At 38.8% G+C, this 19,791-nt stretch overlaps 1 protein-coding gene across 1 annotated transcript in view; it reads left to right on the top strand.

Annotated features, from left to right (window-relative positions):
• Nucleotides 1–19,791, top strand: part of LOC132851436 (leucine-rich repeat-containing protein 49) — a 32,419-nt gene that overhangs the window by 2,433 nt on the left and 10,195 nt on the right. The window contains exons 6-11 of the mRNA XM_060878331.1: nucleotides 1,932–2,135; nucleotides 5,257–5,323; nucleotides 7,528–7,671; nucleotides 13,020–13,081; nucleotides 14,843–14,990; nucleotides 18,404–18,487. Of these exons, the coding sequence (XP_060734314.1) occupies nucleotides 1,932–2,135; nucleotides 5,257–5,323; nucleotides 7,528–7,671; nucleotides 13,020–13,081; nucleotides 14,843–14,990; nucleotides 18,404–18,487 (709 nt within the window). The remainder of the gene's footprint in view (nucleotides 1–1,931; nucleotides 2,136–5,256; nucleotides 5,324–7,527; nucleotides 7,672–13,019; nucleotides 13,082–14,842; nucleotides 14,991–18,403; nucleotides 18,488–19,791) is intronic.

Genomic DNA, 19,791 nt, shown 5'->3' with positions numbered 1-19,791 from the left:
CCCTTATCATTTCTATAGCAACGACTAACACGGGGACGTGTTTGGCAAGCGCTTCACGTAATGTGTTAAAAAGTGTTATTTAAAATGAAAAAACATATAATCATTGATAGGGTGACATTTTCTTTGAATAGATGTTTAATATCTATGGATGGAGTCTCCAGTGTCCGTGTAACAGTCAAAGGTAAAGCCATACCTGTGTCTTATGTCTTATTGACTTTTAGACAGAGAAAATGAGTACTTCTGGTGAAAAAAGGACATGGACTCATGGACATTTCTTAACATTTAATATAATTATTAATAGACAAGAAAAGCTGCTGTTCTTTAATACTTAAAAATGAGCAGGTTGTTGCAGTATAAGAGGAATAAAACACTCCAGAGAAACGCAGTCTGTCCGTGTCACACCACCTTGTTGTTGATTATTTTCCTGTTACACGAATTGTGATGTTTTTCAGTCTACAGTTAATAATCATTGACAATTAATTAAATTCAATTCAATTCAAATTTATTTGTATACACTTTTAACAATGGACATTGTCTCAAAGCAACTTTACAGAACATAAGAAACATAATACAAAAATTTTAATATATGAAGATTAATCTAATACAAAAGTTCAAGATTAATATTAGAACTATATTTAAATGTGTTTGTATTTAACCCTAATGAACAAGCCTGAGGTGACTGAGGCAACTGTGGTGAGGAAAAACTCCCTTAGATGGAAGAGGAACAAACATTGAGAGGAACCAGACTCAAAAGTGAACCTCATCCTCATTCGGGTGACACTGGAGGGTGTGATTATAAATATACAGTACGGGAACTGTGTATTGATGAGGAGGTTGTTGTCCTCAAAGACCACATGTAGACCACATTTCCTCTTAGAATGTCCAAATACTTAATGAAGCCATGAGTCCAAGTGGAGCTAGTTCATCTCTAGATGCCTCAGGATCCTCACAGTGTTGGCCTCATCTCAATGAAGGTCTGAAATTTTCAATATCCAGAACACAACTGGAGCTGGTACAATCTCTGGATGCCTCGGGATGGGTAGAAAAAGAGAAGCAGTGGAGAGGAATTAGCATAGCTGCTGTTCATAATATTAGCAAGCACTAGATGATAATGTGCATTTGATCAGATGTACTATAGCACGAGATAAAAAAAAAAACACAGTCCTCAAAACACAAAAATAAACTTTTATCTTTAGAAATGAATGATTGTATCCTGAGCATGATGACTTTTATGATAAACATCCTGTTTCTATTGTGATTATTATAGATTTGTGTGTTTGTGGTTTGGTTTTTCATGGTTCATCCACATTATGCATGGTGTTCTGTGGGCTCTGGTGTTCTGTGAATGATTAAGAGTTTTATGAGATTCAGATGCAGACTTATTACTTAATGAGCTGCAACTCAGTAATAAGCCAAAAGGGGGCAGCAAAGTTCCTGGTACGTTCAAAGACCTACAATTGAAACAAACGGTTTTCTTGTGCATTCTTGTGCTCAATCCAAAGCCAAAAGTCAATAGATTCAATAGATTCTATTGACCTCAGGTAAGACCTCAGCATAAGTGTTTTGCTTTGTGTCAAGGAAATGCTGAACTGGACAATATTTTAAAATGAATGAGACAGAAAACAACAGAATTAGACCACATTGATCTCATATCACAGCATGGAGACGATTTATACTATTACACCTTCCTTCAAACATGAAGACACAGTGGAGTCAGTGGTTGTGCAGCATGCATATACCATTACCCTCATCACCTTAAGCGTGAAAAGGCTTTTTTTTGCTCAGTAATTAACTGGAGTCCATTTTGATTGAAATTGGGGTATTTAAGCCTTTATTATCACCACATATATATATATATATATATACACACATTACAGCACAGTGGAATTAATTAACCTCAGTGTATTGACAATGTGTGTGTGTGTGTGTAGTCGTGGTCTGATGCAGTGCCCGGACCTGGATGGGATGAATAAGCTCCGCTTCCTCAACCTGCAGCACAACCACATCTCTCACCTTCCACACCTGGCTCACCTGCGACACCTCGTTTTCCTTGATGTCTACAGCAACTGCTTGATTGACATGTCAGCTGTATCACCACTCAGCTCCCTCCAGGTTCTCCTACTCGGCAAGAACAGGTTTGTATGAACAGGACACTTCATTCACAATTCGATCACTATTTAGAACATAGCTGTCTTTGCTTTGAATATCTAGATATGCAGTGCCCTGCATTTTTATTAGCATAAGTATTAGCCCCTTTCAATTATTATCACATGTTGAGGTGCTAGTTCTCTTGTAAAATCCCAATTTATATTTGATTTCTTTATAAAGCCGGTATATATGATTATAATTCAGTCCTGTAAATGAATTTAGAATCCAATTAAACTAAACTAATGAGCTTTCACTGAAATGAAATATTAAAAAAGAGTTTCTCTGTTATTCCACGAGGAGGCAAAATATATTAAAAGAATTAGACTCAGGGCCATAAACACAGCTACTGACTTACTATTTCTTGACAATCACTATTTTTGCAGTTTTCGTTTTTTATTCTTTTATTTGATGAGCTGTATCAATTTGTGTAGGTTTATTTTGTGTGTGTGTGTGTGTGTGTGTCCATGTCCTTTTGTATTTGTTTGTGCATTAAGAATGTCCCTTGAAGCTAATTGCTGATAAATGAACACTCACTGTCTCACTCACTCATTTTCTACCACTTATCCGAACTACCTCGGGTCACGGGGAGCCTGTGCCTATCTCAGGCGTCATCGGGCATCAAGGCAGGATACATCCTGGACGGCGTGCCAACCCATCGCAGGGCACACACACTCTCATTCACTCATGCAATCACACACTACGGACAATTTTCCAGAGATGCCAATCAACCTACCATGCATGTCTTTGGACCGGGGGAGGAAACCGGAGTACCCGGAGGAAACCCCCGAGGCACGGGGAGAACATGCAAACTCCATACACACAAGGAGGCGGGAATCGAACACCCAACCCTGGAGGTGTGAGGCGAACGTGCTAACCACTAAGCCACCGTGCCCCCGTAAATGAACACATTTAAGTCATTTCATTGGTCTACTCCATGCTGTTTTTTTTTTTTGGATGTTGGACAAACGCTTCCTTTGACTTAGTCAACCTACAGCAGTACAAAATGAGAAACATGGAAGCTTCTATGTATGTCTTTTGTAATTGGCAGCTAACATTAGTGATAAGAGTGAAGTTTATCTCCACCAAGCAGTGTTACAGATTTAGCAAGCTAATATGTATGTTGATTGATCCAAAGCATTTATAACAGTAATAAGTGCTGCTTTGTTTGTTGTTGATGCTGCAAGCTGCCACGTTATATACCCCGGGTCCCGACTTTCCGAGCAGGAATTCTGAGTTGAGTTTCCTAGTCGGAGGTCATACAAGGTTCCACAAGATGTGTGCCATGTGACCTGCTACTGAAGCTGAGTTGAGAGAGAGGCTTTCACATAAATATCATCTCTCTCCTGCTGATCGGTGTGAACGTTTTGGCTCGTTCATATCCGTGCTCTTCTTTCTGGTCTTTACTAATAGAATTGTGGAGTAATATAGAAATTCTCATATCCCACATCAGGCATTATGTGAGTTATTATGTTATAAATAATTTAGGTGTGATTTACAGCCCACTTAACCCCTGACTGAACCTTGATTCAGTCAAGAACTAACACTCTTGCTCGCTACGCTTTGAAGGCTTTACCTAATTGCCGTTAAATGCCACGGAGATCTAATTGCACAGGTCTGCCCTTCGCCTTCGGGGTTACAAACTGAGACCTTGTTCCGTCTGTGCCACTAAGCTGCAAGCTGTGTCTTATAACCAAAGCATGCAGTAGTGTTAAATTTCTGTCGGCATTTCCTCCCCATTGAAAGACTTCTCCCATCTACACCCTTCATACAAAGGGCAGTCCTGTCGAGGCACAGCATCCTTTCGACCTCTGAATGCCAGCGTACTGACTCCATCTACACTGTTTTTTTAACTCTGCATTCCGAAACTCTTTCCTTGGTCAAATTTTCTACTAGGTTTAACTCCTTCATTTACTAAACCGAAACACTTTCTCTTTGGCATGAATCTTAATCATATAAATCAGTCATATAAAGATTTAGCTTTCTCAATTCTGATTAAGTTAAAAAAGAGAGAAAATTGCACTTAAAGATTGAATTTAGAATGTGTTAGTGTTCTTCATATGTTTGTTTTCATTATAGTACATTATACTATAAGAAGCTTCTAGACCCCTGACCATCACACCCATATGAGCTTGTTGAACCTCTAATTATGTTGGCTTTGTAGAAGCCAACATTCTGTTTTCCTATTTAAGCTTAGACAAAAATTTATCAAGAGTAACTCCTCCTAGGGCTTTCGAGCCACATGCACCAAATTCAGATATGTTGTAGACCCTTGTCTGAAGTTTGATGCTATTACTTTTCTAAGCGATCCGAGTACCGGAATTCTGGTACCGGGTCTCAAAGTGGCCTTTTTTCCCATAGACTCCCATTATAAATTTAGGAGGTTTATAACTCGGCAAGCTTTCGAACTATCTACACCAAACTATTTGCCTCCAAATATTTTGGCACCCTAGCTTTCTGTCCTCTTGCCTCCAAAGGTAACACTGATCCTTATGTCTACTCGCCTTCAAAAAACACCGGCCTTTGCGAATACTTGTTTTGTCAAAGCCAACATCAAAGTTTGTCGTGACAAACTTTACAAATCTAGTTTCAGGTCTATTCTTCTTTTACTGTTATAATCAGCTCAATTCTTCTCTTCTGAAGGAAGGAACAGTGGGATTTCCACAAGATGTTGGAGCGTGGCTGTGGGGATTTGATGACTGATGTCGTAAGAGTGAGGAGATTTGGAGTTCAGTCTGTGTTCCAGTTCATCTTAAAGGTGTTCAGTGGGGTTGTCAGAGTCAGTGTCCAGTGCCGGACACTTGAGTTCTTCCACTCCAATTTTAACACACCGTTTCCTCATGGAGCTCTCGTTGAGTCTCTTTGAGGTCCAGTGAATGAAATTGTAATGCTACGGCATACAGTAACATTCTGTACAATTGCATGCTTGTAACTTATGCTTGTTCCACATATAAGTGAGATGGTCAGGGGTTCACCTGCTTTTGTTCATATACTGCATGTTTCCAGAAAGAATGATAGCTACAGTAACATACAGCAGATTTTCAGACAATTTGAAGAAAGACGTGTAACACATTTGGGCTTCTATGCTTTTTTTGGTCCTTGTTCTTTCAGAATTCAAAGGATCTGTGGTCTGGACAGCCTGACAAAACTCGATGTGCTGGACTTACACGAAAATCAGGTACTGAATTATCGAGTTCTTTATTAAAGCCTTTAAGGTAGATTTATTACACCCCCAGAATGTACCAGCCTGATGTTTTACCTGCTACCAATCTGAATGTGTGACATTAAGTGAGTGTAGCTTGGGGTTCCTGGGTGCTGGTTGGCTGCTTGGCTGCTTGGCTGCTTGGCTTGGCTTGGCTGATGTTGTGCCGTAAGGAAATGTTTGCATGCTGAGCCTCCAGCAAAACATTTAAAACAGCTTTAAATTAATCTCCATTTCTGATTTTTCTGAGTTTCTGATTAATGACTGTTATAGATTTACTTGATGGTCCATTGTGTAAGTTTAAAGCATTTTAATATTGTGCATAGAGTTTGGACTTTCAGTAGCAGGATCATTAGGCAGTCAGATACTCCAGAATTATTGGCATCTTGGGTTATGGAAAAAAAAAAAGTGATTAATTCTATTAAACTGATAATGTGAGAGAAAAATAAACGTATATTATATACAGTATATATAAAAAAATCAAAAGGTTGAAATGAACACATACAGATACTAACTAACACATACAGATACTAACTAGCGATACTAACACCTTGTTTCTTACAGGTTCTGATATCCAAAATGTTTTTTTTTTGCTGATATCCGATCACCTTTTTTGCTAATATTGGACAAATACTACTGCTAGCTATCTGATCTGTGCCATCTCCATGTAATAGTCTTATTCTGTAAATCTCTAAACGTATTCTAAACAAATCTCCTCAATCCAGAATCTGTGTACATTAGTTCTCTCCTAGGATCTCTCGGTTTTTTAACAGGGGTGCCAATAAATCTGGAGAATAATGATTAGGCTGTGACATGATTGTATGGAGGAAGTAGCCATTCAGAGGCAGTAGGGTAGAGAAAGCTTTGACTGTCGACATGCGTCTGAGATTGAACTCTGCTTTCAGAGCTTTTCATGGTGTTTTCTCTTCTTCTCTTCACACACTTTCTCTCTCTCTTTCTGGTTTTCATACATTTCATCCCTTCTTCCCTCTTTCTGTGCTCCAGTCACGTTTCCCAGAGATGTCCTGTGACATAAGAGCTGCTGTGATGTTCTTCTGACCACTAGTGCTGCTTATTATCCTTCCATTACACTGCTGGGTTTCAATAGTCTCTCTCTCTCTCTCTCTCTCTCTCTCTCTCTCTCTCTCTCTCTCTCTCTCTCTCTCTCTGTACTGTCTTTCCATTCTCCAATGTCATCTAGTAACCTTGCGCCCATCCTCTGTCATTAGACTAGTGCTCTTGATCTGTTTTTTGAATCTGTTTTTCTCTCTCTACATCATAACAAAGAAGTTGCCTTTAAAAGAACTCTTTTTCTTTTTTTTTTTTTTTCTGTGCATAAAAATTCCCTCAGTCCTTCCATATATCAATAGTAAACACCTCTTTGGTGAATCCTGACTCATCTGACGCTGTTGAATCATTTTATTTTCACCGCATAAAAAAAGAATGTTCTTTCATTGGCAATAATGATATTATTTTTTGACTAAAAGAGATACTCTCCTAAGCGCCGGGAGGACTCTTTAACATCTTAATGATCTCCAGTTACTGACCACAATCTGTACTTATTCTGCAATCCACAAGCGGCAACTGATTCAAACATCAGGCCATCTTGAATTACAGATCGGTGTAACCAGGGATGTTTTGGAGACTGTGGTTGTCAGGGTAAAGAATGATTTAATGCACTCCTTGACGCATCTCATGTCTTCCTCGTGTCTCATGTGGTAACATTTTATGCGGGTGTTTATGAAATGAACTGAAAAGTATGTCTGAGAAGTTCTCCGGAGTTCTCAGTGCAGACATTGTTCATATTTGGAAATGATTGAAATCGCTCTCATGTGGTTCACATCTCCAAGGTTGAAGAAGCGTCCAAGACGAGGTCTTCCAGCAGCTTCTAGAGCACTGTTTAGAGCACTACAGGACCTTTAACCTGAAATTGATTATGGAATAGAAAATGCAGACTCAGATTTTGTCCTTCATTCAATCAGATTTTGTCCTTCATTGTTAAAATTTATATGATGTAAGATAAGAATATTACAATAATATCTGATTAGAAAATGGCACGCATTGAAAAAAATACACAATCAACAGAAGGAACCGAATCAGAATAACTGAATCAGAGCTCCAGAAGTAAACCTTCAGACGAGGCACGAGTTCTGTTCATGCTCCAACTTTTCTGCTTGTAGATCAGCAGGATCGAGAACGTGAGTCACCTAGCAGAACTCCGAGTGTTGAACTTGGCAGGAAACTGCATTTCCAGGGTGGAGAAGCTGCAGGGCCTGGAATCTCTGATCGAACTCGACCTCAGAAACAACCACATCTTCTCTGTAGTGAGTACAAAAAAAACAATAACACTCTCACACGCTGTGCCGTATGTCTGTTTTATATCTACTGACATTCAAGGATGAGGAACGAGTTTTATTTTTTCATTTAGCAGAAGATTTTATTAAACAGAATCCAATCTGAGCACAGCTTTTCTTTTAAATCACAATGATCTGCCAATAAAAGGAGAAAAAAAATGTAAATCCAGAAATATGAAATGTTTAGAAATAGGTTTAGTTATCCTCTATGTTTACGATCAGGTTTAGATATCCTCTATGTTTACGATCAGGTTTAGTTATCCTCTATGTTTACGATCATGCAATAGGAAACACTAGAGCAATGTGATTATATATATATATAATAGATGTCATTTGGCTTATACACAGCATATGACTACAAAAACATAAAGTAACCAAGAACTAGGAACAAAGTAAAATATTTTTGTACATTCTAGGTTTTTATTTTGAGTTTGTGACTCATTCATGTCATTTAATGAAAGAAGTATAATAAACAGAAATCTTCAAAACTCCATTCAGACTTTTAGCTCAATGGTGTTTAGGTTTTTATGGTAAAATTAGACTTTCTTGAGCTGAGCCAACGAATGAGCTCATAAGACATCCCCGGCTCAACGGCAGCAGTTTGGTCCTGGAACCATTTTTTTTTCCTGCTCAGTAATGACTCTTTTGTGTTGGTAATCAGCAGAACGGTTGTAGATGAGGCTTCGGCTCCAGAACCAGCATCTTCTCATTGGAAAAGAGAGAGAGAGAAAAAGAGAGATAGAGAGAGAGACAGACAGGCAGAAAGGGAAAGAGGGATTTTAATGTTATGAACAATTTAGAGCTGTCTCTCTGTCAGGAAGGTCTTTAAGGTTTTATGTAGAACCCTACAGCAGAAGGTTTCCCTTTCACCAAATTACAGATGGAACCCTTTTTAGTCCAGCTGTAACTGTTTGAGGCTCAAGTGCTTAACCCGCTCTGCCCCAGTGGTGCTGAATCATGGCTGACCCTGTGCTCTGACCCCAACCTCCTAAGTTGGTATACTGTAAATTCACTGTGCCTTAATGTAGATGTGACAAAATACAGTCTTCTTCTTCTAACTGCTAATTATCTACAGAACCACAGAGACTTATCTGTGTATTCAGATATTTTCTCTCTAATTTGTTTGCATTAGCTGCTTTGAACTGCAGCTTCTGTAATGCCTCCCTGTGTACTGAACAGAAGTGTAAAGTTATTGTGTATTGTATAAAATTATTGTGTATTGTGATGAAAAGAAACCCAGTGAACTGTTTTCATCGTCTATTCAAGGAACAGCAACATGTTTTTTTTTCTTTCTCATTATTGCATTCTGTTTGCACACATTCATCTACGAGTTTCCTTTGTGCCATTGTCTGTATCTTGTATTTCGGATACTGTGAGCTCTTTTTCTTTAGCTCTGTGTTAAATTATGTTTGAATATACAGTAAGCCACATATAGGTAGCTGTACATCCCTAGAAACTCACAACACGATATGTTGTAATAGGAAAACAACCAACTCAAATTATTTAACACATCTGGAGGTGTTTTATTTCTTATTTATTAGTCTGTTTAAAAACGTATTTCCTGTTATTCCTTACTTTATAGACAGGGTTCCCACGCGTCCTGGAAAACCTGGAAATCCTGGAAAATTAATGACCAATGTTTCAGTTCTGGAAAACACATGGAAAATAAGAGAAAACATAAATTGTCCTGGAAAAAATCTTGTTGTCCTGGAAAATTAGTATTTTTAAATGTTCTTGATCATTTAAAGAATAGTTTACAACTGGTCGAAACAATTAACGTTAATAACAGAAAGCGCTCTCTTCAGGGACGCTGTTTTGACGGGTTTTTTGTTATGCTGTTTAATCTCGCTGTGACGGATGACGCTGTCTTGTGTTGGCGGTTTCAGGCGCTAGGAATGGTTTAAGTGCTCGAATGTTTTCAGCAAATGGTGACGGGTAAGCAGGTTATATTAACCTTGTTAATCTGAATATCATGTGCAAGGGGAATGCACAGCAAACTAAAGCATGCATGACGGCATTGGCCTGAGAAAGGAAAGGGTATTGATATGTGCGGTCTTTTTATTTTATAAATGTTGAAATTTCATTCACATGACAAATTGTCTTTAAAAGTATAGTTAAGTAATAGCCATAAAGTGTACGCTGTTTTTAAGACTTCTGGAGAGAAGAACATATTACTTTAGGCCGTGAATCTGTGATCCTTGTCTTTTTTTTGCTAAATTTGAAATGTCCTGGAAAAGTCCTGGAAAATGATCTCTGAAAAAGAGTGGGAACCCTGATAGAAGCTATAAACACCTGTTCCCTCATCAGCCTTTCTGTTATCTCTCTCTTGAAGAAAACAAAATGTGGCTTGTTAATGAGAAAATCTTGTACCCTGAAGATTATCCCGTGTCTGAAAGCAGTTTTGACTTTAATAAAGCACTGACACTAGAAACTCCTTCCAAAAATGCTAAATGAACAATGACATGCAGAAAACATCCGCATCTTTAATTATTATTATTATTTTTTTTAGGTATAACAACAAGCACCTTAATATAAACCCGTGGTTTGTCTTCTTAATATGTATACACTGATCAAATGACAGTAGTAAATTGACTCATCTACTGACTCTGAGTCGACTCACGACTTCAGTCAACAGACAATCCTCTGCTAACAGGACTAAAGAGGTCCAGATCAAATAAAACTTGTTTTGATCTCTCTGCCTTGCCTCAGATTAACTGCCCTAGCGCTAGGTGTTCGTCACACTTATAGCCGTTTCCCTTTTCATCATTTTATTATCTCATTTAAACAAACCACATTGACCCGAACAGAAAGCCGTTCCATCACTAAAATGTACAAGCTGTAAAATGGTTCAGTGGTTAAGATTCTGGCCTTCTCATCAGAGCTTTGTCAGGCTCGAGCAAGAGCTTCCTCAAAGGGACGTGTGAAGACATGTCACAGCTTTCTATCTTTTTGTCTTCCTTCTTAAAAAAAGAAGTGGATCATTACTGATGTGCAGAATGATAGGACTGAATAGTCATACAGAGTTAGAGAGCACTTGTTCTGATGAGACATTTCTGCTGTAAGGACTATCATTCAGGATGATTTCACTCTCGACTCTGTCTGTGTTTGTCTGTCCCGGTGTCTTTCTCAGGATTGGTGAGTTTTTGGCCGGCGCCATATCAGCTGAGTGATGATGTCATCGTCTGTTGCTAAATATAGACACAGCCATTCAGGAAATTAAAAGGAAAGGAAGACAACTGAATAGATGCTTTGGGCTCTTGCTTTAATCTCTGATCTCTGATACATATTCATGATCTGATCTGATCTGGTCTGAGATTTGTAGTTCGCTTTGATATAACAAATTTATGTAGCATTTTTATTTAAAAATTTATCTTTGTGTGTGGTGCTCATACTGTGTTAGTGTGTACTGTAGTGTCATGTCCTTAAGACACGTGTGTCCTCTTGTGTAATCGATAAATCTGTTTATGTAACAGAACACACAGAGCTCTAGAGGACCTCATGCCCATTACACAATAACACAGGGACCTGAGTATGGAGCGTTGGTGCTGTAGGTTTTAAAGCGGCTTGCATAGTCATCCGGGAGACACCAGTAATTACGATTCTCAACGTTAATCAGGGATGCAGTTTTCCCTTTCTAGGTTGTTGATAAGTTCACCAGCTGGAGATGAAATAACAGTAATCCTGTAAGCAGTCAGCTGTGTGTGGTCTGGTGATGACATTTCTACAAAGAACATGTCCAAGTCAAGTGTAATTAAAACCTAGTGCCTCAGACATTGAATGTACACTTGCTGGGCACATGTAGTACTGCATAATAATAATAGTTCATAATATTAATAATAATTATATTGGGAAGAAGAAGCCAAAGAAGTCATGCTGTGAGAAATTTGTCTCCGGTCACGTAGGAAGCTCTTGAAGTGTTTATGTAAACAGTTTTCAGATGACCGTTAGGTTATTATGCTGGAAGTAGGCATTATATTTTTATTAAATTGCTCAAGAGGACACACGTGTCTAAAGGACGTTTTAAATTACTATTAAATTACGACACGTGGTTAGCAACAGCACTCAGATTCAAACAATTCAATTCAATTCACATTTATTTGTGTAGCACTTTTAACAATGGAAATTGTCTCAAAGCAGCTTTACAGAACATAATACAAAACATGTAATATTATACAAATATATTCAGCAATACATGAGCTCACAGATGCTTACATTGGCCAGTGTTGCTGTGATTGACATGGGAGTCAGGGTATGCCATTGCTCAGACCCAGGCCTGACAGCTAATTTTGGTCTCTTGTCTCCCAGCATAGATGGCATTGACGGTAATCAAACTCACACTAGGATCCCATGATTAGGACGTTTTTCCGCAGAGAAAATCCCAGCATGTCTGAAAATCTATGACTTTTATTCTTTTACTATCTGTAGTGCGAGGACTGAGCCTTCTGTGTCTCGCTAAAGCAGATCTTGGACAGTGGCGTATCTCCAGAGGCTAAATAAAACATAATTATCATACAAGCAGGCAAGAGGGCACTCGTCTGAGTGTGTACACACCTTCATTTATAATCACCCGGGAAGTGCACAGTACTGAATGTTGGCATTGTTCAAGGCGTTAAGGGCAACTTGCCAGACTTCACCACTAATTGCTGACTCAAGAAATGATACTATAGAGATTGTGTGTTTGTGTGTTTAGCATACACACAGGCACACACACACACTCATGTGAGACATCACAACTGTTGCCCTCTGTGACATTGCCGCCTGGCCATGTCCTCATCTGCCAGTCACAGCCTTTTCCCTTCCACCATCCTTCCCCCTTTCCCTAATTCCCCCCCTCCATCCATTGTTCTCTCTCTCTCTCTCTCTCTCTCTCTCTCTCTCTTTTTCACATCGAATCTACATCGACACACACACCCGCACACACTCAGGATAATCACAAAACACATCCCCCTCTCATTAGCTCTTTCGTTGCAAACGTCATCAGCTGGACCGTCTCTGCTAACAGTGTGTTAGCATCTCCTCTGCATTATCTCCCTTTCTCTTCTTCTCTCTCTCTCTATCTCTCTCTCCCCCTCCTCCCACTCCTCTCCTGCGCTGTGTTCACACCCCTCCCCAAGCAGCCGCAGCAGTCTGTGTGTGTGAGTGTGTTTAATCATGTGCGCATGCGTGTGCGCTGGCCGGATGGAGCAGTTTGCCGGCGCTGCAAGGTGACTGGACGAATGGTAAGAGCTCACAGATTCACAAGGGATTCTGCAGCATCCCTCTTTCTTCCTTACTTCTGCTCATCCCTCATTTTTTTCTCTCTCTCTCTTTTTCAATAGACGGAGGTGGACCAGCTGCCCTGTCTCCAGCGTCTCTTTCTCAGTGCTAATAGCATCAGCAGGTAAGAGAAAGTGCGGCTGCATTAACCTGCATTAACGACTCAACAAAAGTGCTGAGGTAGACATTATTTTTTGCCCTGCCCACACATGAGGACTGATGCTACATTACCTGCTAATTCTGCTATCAGTCTGTAGATTTTGCAGTTGTTAACGAAGTTGTGTATATATTTATGAGTGTATTTATAATGTATATGTAAATATATCTCTCTCTGTATATTTGGAGCTCTGCATGTCCTGTTTATTTACTCTGAAATCCTTTGTTCTGGTTTTTGCCGTGTCATGCGTCCACCTCCAGCAGCCGAGCAGAGCAAGAGAGAGTGAGCGAGAGAGTGAGAGACAGAGAGAGTATAAGAGAGAGAGAGAGAGAAAGAGAGAGAAAGAGAGAGAGAGAGACAGAGTGAGAGAGAGAGAGTATGAGAGGGAGTGTGAGAGAGAGAGTATGTGAGAGAGTGAGAGAGAGAGAGTGTGTGAGAGAGAGAGAGAGTATGAGAGAGAGAGGGAGAGAGACTGTGTTTTTGTTTATGACACTGGAAAAGCGTGATGGAGGAGGTAAAGGTGAAGGTGATGGAGTAATGGAGAAGGTGAGGGGGTCACTGTGGAGTTAACAGGGTGATGGAGGAGGAGATGGGGTAATGGAAGATGAAGGAATTGATGGAGGGGTAATGATGGAGGGAGTGGCAGGATAATAAAGGTTGGAAAAGGTGATGGAGGGGTGATGGAGGAGGTGATGGTGTTATGGAGTAGGCAATAGGGTAATGGAGGATGGAGGAGACGAATGGGGGGTGATGGGGTAATAGAGCAGGTGAAGGTATAGATAATGGGGTGATAAAGAAGAAGATGGAGGTGATGGATGGGAAATTGAAGGGGTGAGGGAGATGAGCAGGCCCACAGAGAGCACAATGTGATCCAGAATGGTTAAAAGGTTCAGGTTGATGATTTATTCATTCATTCTCAGAGAGGGAGAGAGAGAGAGAGAGAGAGAGAGAGAGAGAGAGAGAGAGAGAGAGAGAGAGAGAGAGAGAGAGAGAGAGAGAGAGAGAGAGAGAGAGAGAGAGAGAGAGAGAGAGAGAGAGAGAGAGAGAGAGAGAGAGAGAGAGAGAGAGATCAGTGTGAAAGTCAGCTGTGTTTTAGGCTCTTCTCTTCCTTTTTATTTGATTTTTTTTTTCTTCTCTATTTTTTAATGTGTTCACTAAAGCATTTATGTGTTCAGTACAGAAGTGTGTGTTCACTACAGTATTGCATGTTAAGTACAGCAGTGTGTGTTCAGTACAGCATTGCATGTTCCGTACAGCAGTGTGTGTTCACTACAGCATTGCATGTTCAGTACAGCAGTGTGTGTTCACTACAGCATTGCATGTTCAGTACAGTATTGTGTGTTCACTACTGCATTGTGTGTTCAGTATAGCAGTGTTTGTTCAGTACAGCAGTGTTCAGTACAGCAGTTTGTGTTCACTACAGCAGTATTTGTTCCATACAGCAGTTTGTGTTCAGTACAGCATTGTTCACTACAGCAGTGTGTGCTCAGTACAGCCGTTTGTGTACAGTACAGCTGTATTTGTTCCATACAGCTGCACATGTTCAGTGTAATAGGACTGTATTGAATATTACAGGGCTAGATCATGTTAAAGCTTACATTATACGTAACGTATATAAGAATGTAAGTGACTATTGATACAGCATGACATTTCTCATTTCTGTGTGTATGTGTGTCTGTGTGTGTGTGTTTGTGTGCATGTGTTTGTGTGTGTATCTGTGTGTAATAGTTTTGATGAGCTGGCCTGTCTGGGAGACTCGTGCTCTCTGAGTGAGCTCACCCTGGATGGGAACCCTGTAGCTCAGGAGTCATGCTACAAACAGACCGTGCTGCGCTGTGTGCTTCCACTCCGGCTGCTGGACATGAAGCGCATCACAGTAAGTGTGTGTGTGTGTGTGTGTGTACTTGGGAGTCTTTTTTCTGGTCTGTACAAGCTCACAGTGTTGAATTCGCATATCTCTTGAATGGAGAGGATGTACTTGATTTTTTGAACACACACACCACACACACACACACACACACACACACACTCCATGTGTTTTTTCTTAACGATCAGCCAATGTGGAGAGACTCTGCAGAGTGTGCAGTGTCTATCTGATCTCAGAGTGGCTGCCTCGGGCCAGGCTTAATTAAACAATACAGGGGAACTACACACACTGCTTCAGTCTCGTTAGCCTTAATTGTATGTCAGAAAAAGGCTCAATTAATCCAAAATGATTAAAATTAGGTAATGAAACCAAGAACAGGAAAGAGAGGTGGTCTGCAGAAGCTCATTATGCTTTTACCAACAATGTGTATTGCTGCTAGACAAAAAAAATATATCAATATTATTATCACATCAAATATTATCATTATTATTATTATTGTTATTATTATTATTATTGTTGTTGTTGTTGTTGTTGTTGTTGTTTTTGTTGTATATTTGTTGTATTCTTAAAAATGGTTACATTTAATAATAATTATTATTTGACCCAGAAAGGAGGGACCATTAAGACTTTAGTAAATTGCTTACTAACGTATTTATTAGTACTGCCCTTCCTTAGTATTTACTTGGTACAAACTTATTACTTAATACTTGGCACTTACATACTTATGTACTTATTACTTATTACTAACTTATTACTAACTTAATATTACATACGTACCTATTACTTAATACTCAGTACTTACTAATTATGTACCTATTAATTATTACTAACTAATTACTTATTGCATACCTATTACTTAATACTTTGTACTTATTACGTATATATATTACATGATTATTAAAAACTTATCACATACTTATTACTATATGGTTAAGCACCTACTTATGTACTTGTTACCTATTAATAATTTATTACTAACTTATTACATACTATTATTTAATACGTAATACTTTTTACTTAGTACTTACTAATTATTTATGCATTTCTTATTAATAACTTATTACCTACTTATTACTTAATACTTGTTATGTATATATTACTTATTACATACATATTACTTAACACTGATTACTTTATAGTTAGCATTTATTATGTACTTATTACTAACTTATTACATACTTATTATCTTATTACATACATATTACTTAACACTGAGTACTTAGTTATTATGCATTTATTACTTATTACATACGTATTACTAACTTATGTAAGTATTATTTATTACATACTTATTACTTAGTTATTACAATCTTATTACATACTTATTACTTAATAGATCTTAACAGTACTTATTATGTTTTTTTTACTTATTACACACTTATTACTAACTTATTACCTAAGTATGACTTAATTCTTATGCACTTAATACCTAAGTATTACTTACTTCTTACTCACTTACTCATTACTTACAGTAGCCACATTATGTGTGAAGCAGAGCAGCTCAGCATTCATCATGCTCTGGCAGATCAGCAAATGTGAAGAAGTGGAAATCTTGTTGGGATTCCCCATTAGTCAGGAGTGACTGGTGTAGTGTAGCTTGTGTTGGAAAGAGAAATCTGGCTCAGCTTGATCATTTCCTCCTCCTGTGCTGCTGTAATAGTCCACCCACACTTGTCTGTGTCAACATGGCACACAGAGCAAGTCCCAGACTGTTGTTAAAGGGGAGTGTTTCAGATCGAGTGTTGCAGATTATTGTCTTGGTGCTGATGGTCGTGCTGATGGTTGTGTTGGGGCTCGGAAGGTGTATGGGTGTGATATGGCATGCCCATCAGATCGTCTTTTTTATAAATCAGGGTCAGCTGATTGACATCTGTGAACGAATCCAAGAAAATATTTTATTTGTATTTGCATCTCGTTGCTTGAAAACTAGCACAGAAAATAAACCGGTGTGATTTTTTTTTTCCAGATGTCTGCTCTGATCATTTATCCATATTCTTTGTTTAGACTAATCATATTCTGTGGAATGTTCTTTCAGTATCTATAGTTATTTCCTCAGGCTCAGTGTGTAACCCAACCACACAAAAGCTGTCAGTCATCATTGAACACATTTAGTGAGGTCTTATTTTATTAATAAACACTTGGAGTGTGAAAAATAATAAACAATGGAATGATTATTTTACAACAGCTGCACTTTAAATGTGCTTATAGAACAAAACATTATACATTTTATTTATTTATAGCTAAAGTGAACTTTGTGTGACATCCTTAGAACTAGTTATTGTCCACTTATGCCTAAATTTATTCTACGGAATACGTCACTTACCACAGCAATGATTAGAGCTATTTCTTTGGTTAAGAGCACTGCTACGACGTTTGAAATCCATTGATAAAAAGACACTGCAGATTTTTACAATGCTCACTGAAGAGCTACAAATACAGTGATGGTGATGGTAAAAGTATTTGAGATTTCAAAACAAAGAAAAGAAAAGAAAGGTTTGTTGAATTGTGGCAGCGAAGAGAGAATCTGTCATGTCTCTTCACAGTTCCGTCACGATAGGACAAAAAGACATGGAAGGAAAGTGCCATGAGGTAGCTCATTAATATGCAAAACATGCACTGTTTATCAAGTTTAATTATAATTAATACAGTATGAATGTTAGTAGTTTATGCTTTCCAGTGAAGAAGCTACAGACCTGTGTCAGGAGTCAAGTTGAGGAGAGCCATGAGTCAGCAAGAGTCATTTAACTATAGATATAAGACAAAAGCAAAGACTATGAGCACGGCTGTGGCACACATGACAAACACAACAACAACAACAGACACTGAACCACATTGTGAATGTGAACCTCATAGTGATCTGGCCATGTGAGATGCTGAGGCTGATGGCCGTGACTACAACATCATACTTTTCTTTGAAAATTCTAGAACACACATTTTCCTGACTTTCTGTTATATTTCTGACAAGACATTATTGGGATCAGTTCATCTGTGTTTTGGATGGACTAAAAGATGGCTGGAATCGCACAGTGAAAGAAAGTTGTTATCATAGTAGAATGAATGCATTAATAGAAAACCTTGGCGTAAATTACAACCATCTGTTAAAGAGAATTACAAACACTTCTGACCAATCAGGTCTGAGAATTCATCAGGACTGTGGTCTACGTTATAAATAACTTTTTTTTTTGAATATTTAGTATTAGAGAATAAATCTGAAATTTCTTGAAGGCAGAGAAGGTGCAAGTCTGGTGTCCTGCCATCTGCCCTTAAACAAACACTACAGGACAACATCTGGCCTCCACCACACATAACACACACACACACACACACATCTATCACATCACATTCTTTTGCTGCTCTTCTAAAATGTGTGTTCTATCCATGGTTAGTAGCTGATCTGAGCTGTCTCTGGATTTGTCCTGCAGGAGGAAGACAGACGCACAGCAAATCTTTTAGCACGAAAGGAGGATGAGAAGAAACGCGAGAGCCACAAACAAGCCGCTCACAAGGTAGACACTAAATATCCTGTCACTTTTCTTTGCATTTCCTGCAGGTTGATTTATTAAGGGTTTCTCCTGGGATTTCTGGACCTACTGTAGTGTATGATTTTGGGCAGTGATCCTGCTGCTGCTGCAGAGACAGGCTGCTCTGTACTCTTTCAGGGAGGAAGAGACGATGCTCATTAGATGAGTCACTGAAGAAACCAGAGCGCTTTGGTAACAACACTGTACTTATGTGAAAATGTCACTCAAAGCACATTGTTAGCTAAGGACAAGAAGAAAGGGGTGTGATATTTTACCACCCAGAAGGCCATTATTTTTTATTATTATTTCCAGTAAAAGCAGGTGTTTTATTTCACTTACTGTATACCACACCAATTTTCCGAGATGAATGAATCCTTTTTACCACTACAATAAACTGAAATTGGAATTGGAAATGTACATAAAAATATAAATGTTATTATATTTGTGATTTTGCATGAAAAAAGTCTGATTGGTATCAGTATCAGCTGAGGCATCCTGAGGACTTTCCTTCTGACGGTTCCTAAGCACTGACGCTGGAGACTCCAAAACAACACAATTAGATAATAATGTGAAAACATGTCAAGACAGAACTTCGCTTTAAGTTTTTTTTTTTCTGCTCCTTAGTTTAGATTGAACTGAAGATCTGGCAGTGTTTTTGTGTAATGTGTGTGTGATTTATTTGTTTTTGTTCATGTCTGCAGCCATGGGGGCATTGGGAACGAAGTGGGAGAGTAGTAGGAGTTGATGGTTTCTGTGTAATTGAAGCCAGATAATCCCTGATAATACGTCAACTCCTTCATTCCTTATTACAGAGAGAGAGAGAGAGAGAGAGAGAGTGGGGAGGGGAGAGAGAGGGAGAGAGAGAGAGAGAGAAAGAGAGAGAGAGGGAGTGGCACATTCCATACCTTGTTGAGGAGAAATGTAATAAGGGCCAAAGAGGAGCAAGATTCCTCTTGTAGTTAATCTATGTTGAGAACTGCATCATGGGTAATACATAGTGAAAGATGGAAAGAGCTAATGATAGATATTCGAGATTAGAACTAAAAGAATGTCACTGAAAGAGATGAGATGTACCTTTATTAATCCCCTGTAGGAGAAATCCAAGAATTCGGAACTGTGTTAGTGTTTTGATTCATTAAACTATCTTACTTTTTCACTAGCACATGAAGCCAGGCTTGCGATTTTCCAGTAATCTCATCTCTCTCACATGAGCTCCATAGCTAGTGTTTAACGTCAGCCTGTGACAGCCAGCAATGAGCTCAGTGACTGCTGTTCGGTTCCTGTGGAGA

Source organism: Tachysurus vachellii, chromosome 9, assembly GCF_030014155.1.
Source record: "Tachysurus vachellii isolate PV-2020 chromosome 9, HZAU_Pvac_v1, whole genome shotgun sequence".
In the NCBI taxonomy this organism is placed as follows: Eukaryota; Metazoa; Chordata; class Actinopteri; order Siluriformes; family Bagridae; genus Tachysurus; species Tachysurus vachellii.
The sequence above is the reverse complement of the archived record's forward strand: the minus strand, read 5'-3'. Positions and strand labels throughout refer to the sequence as shown.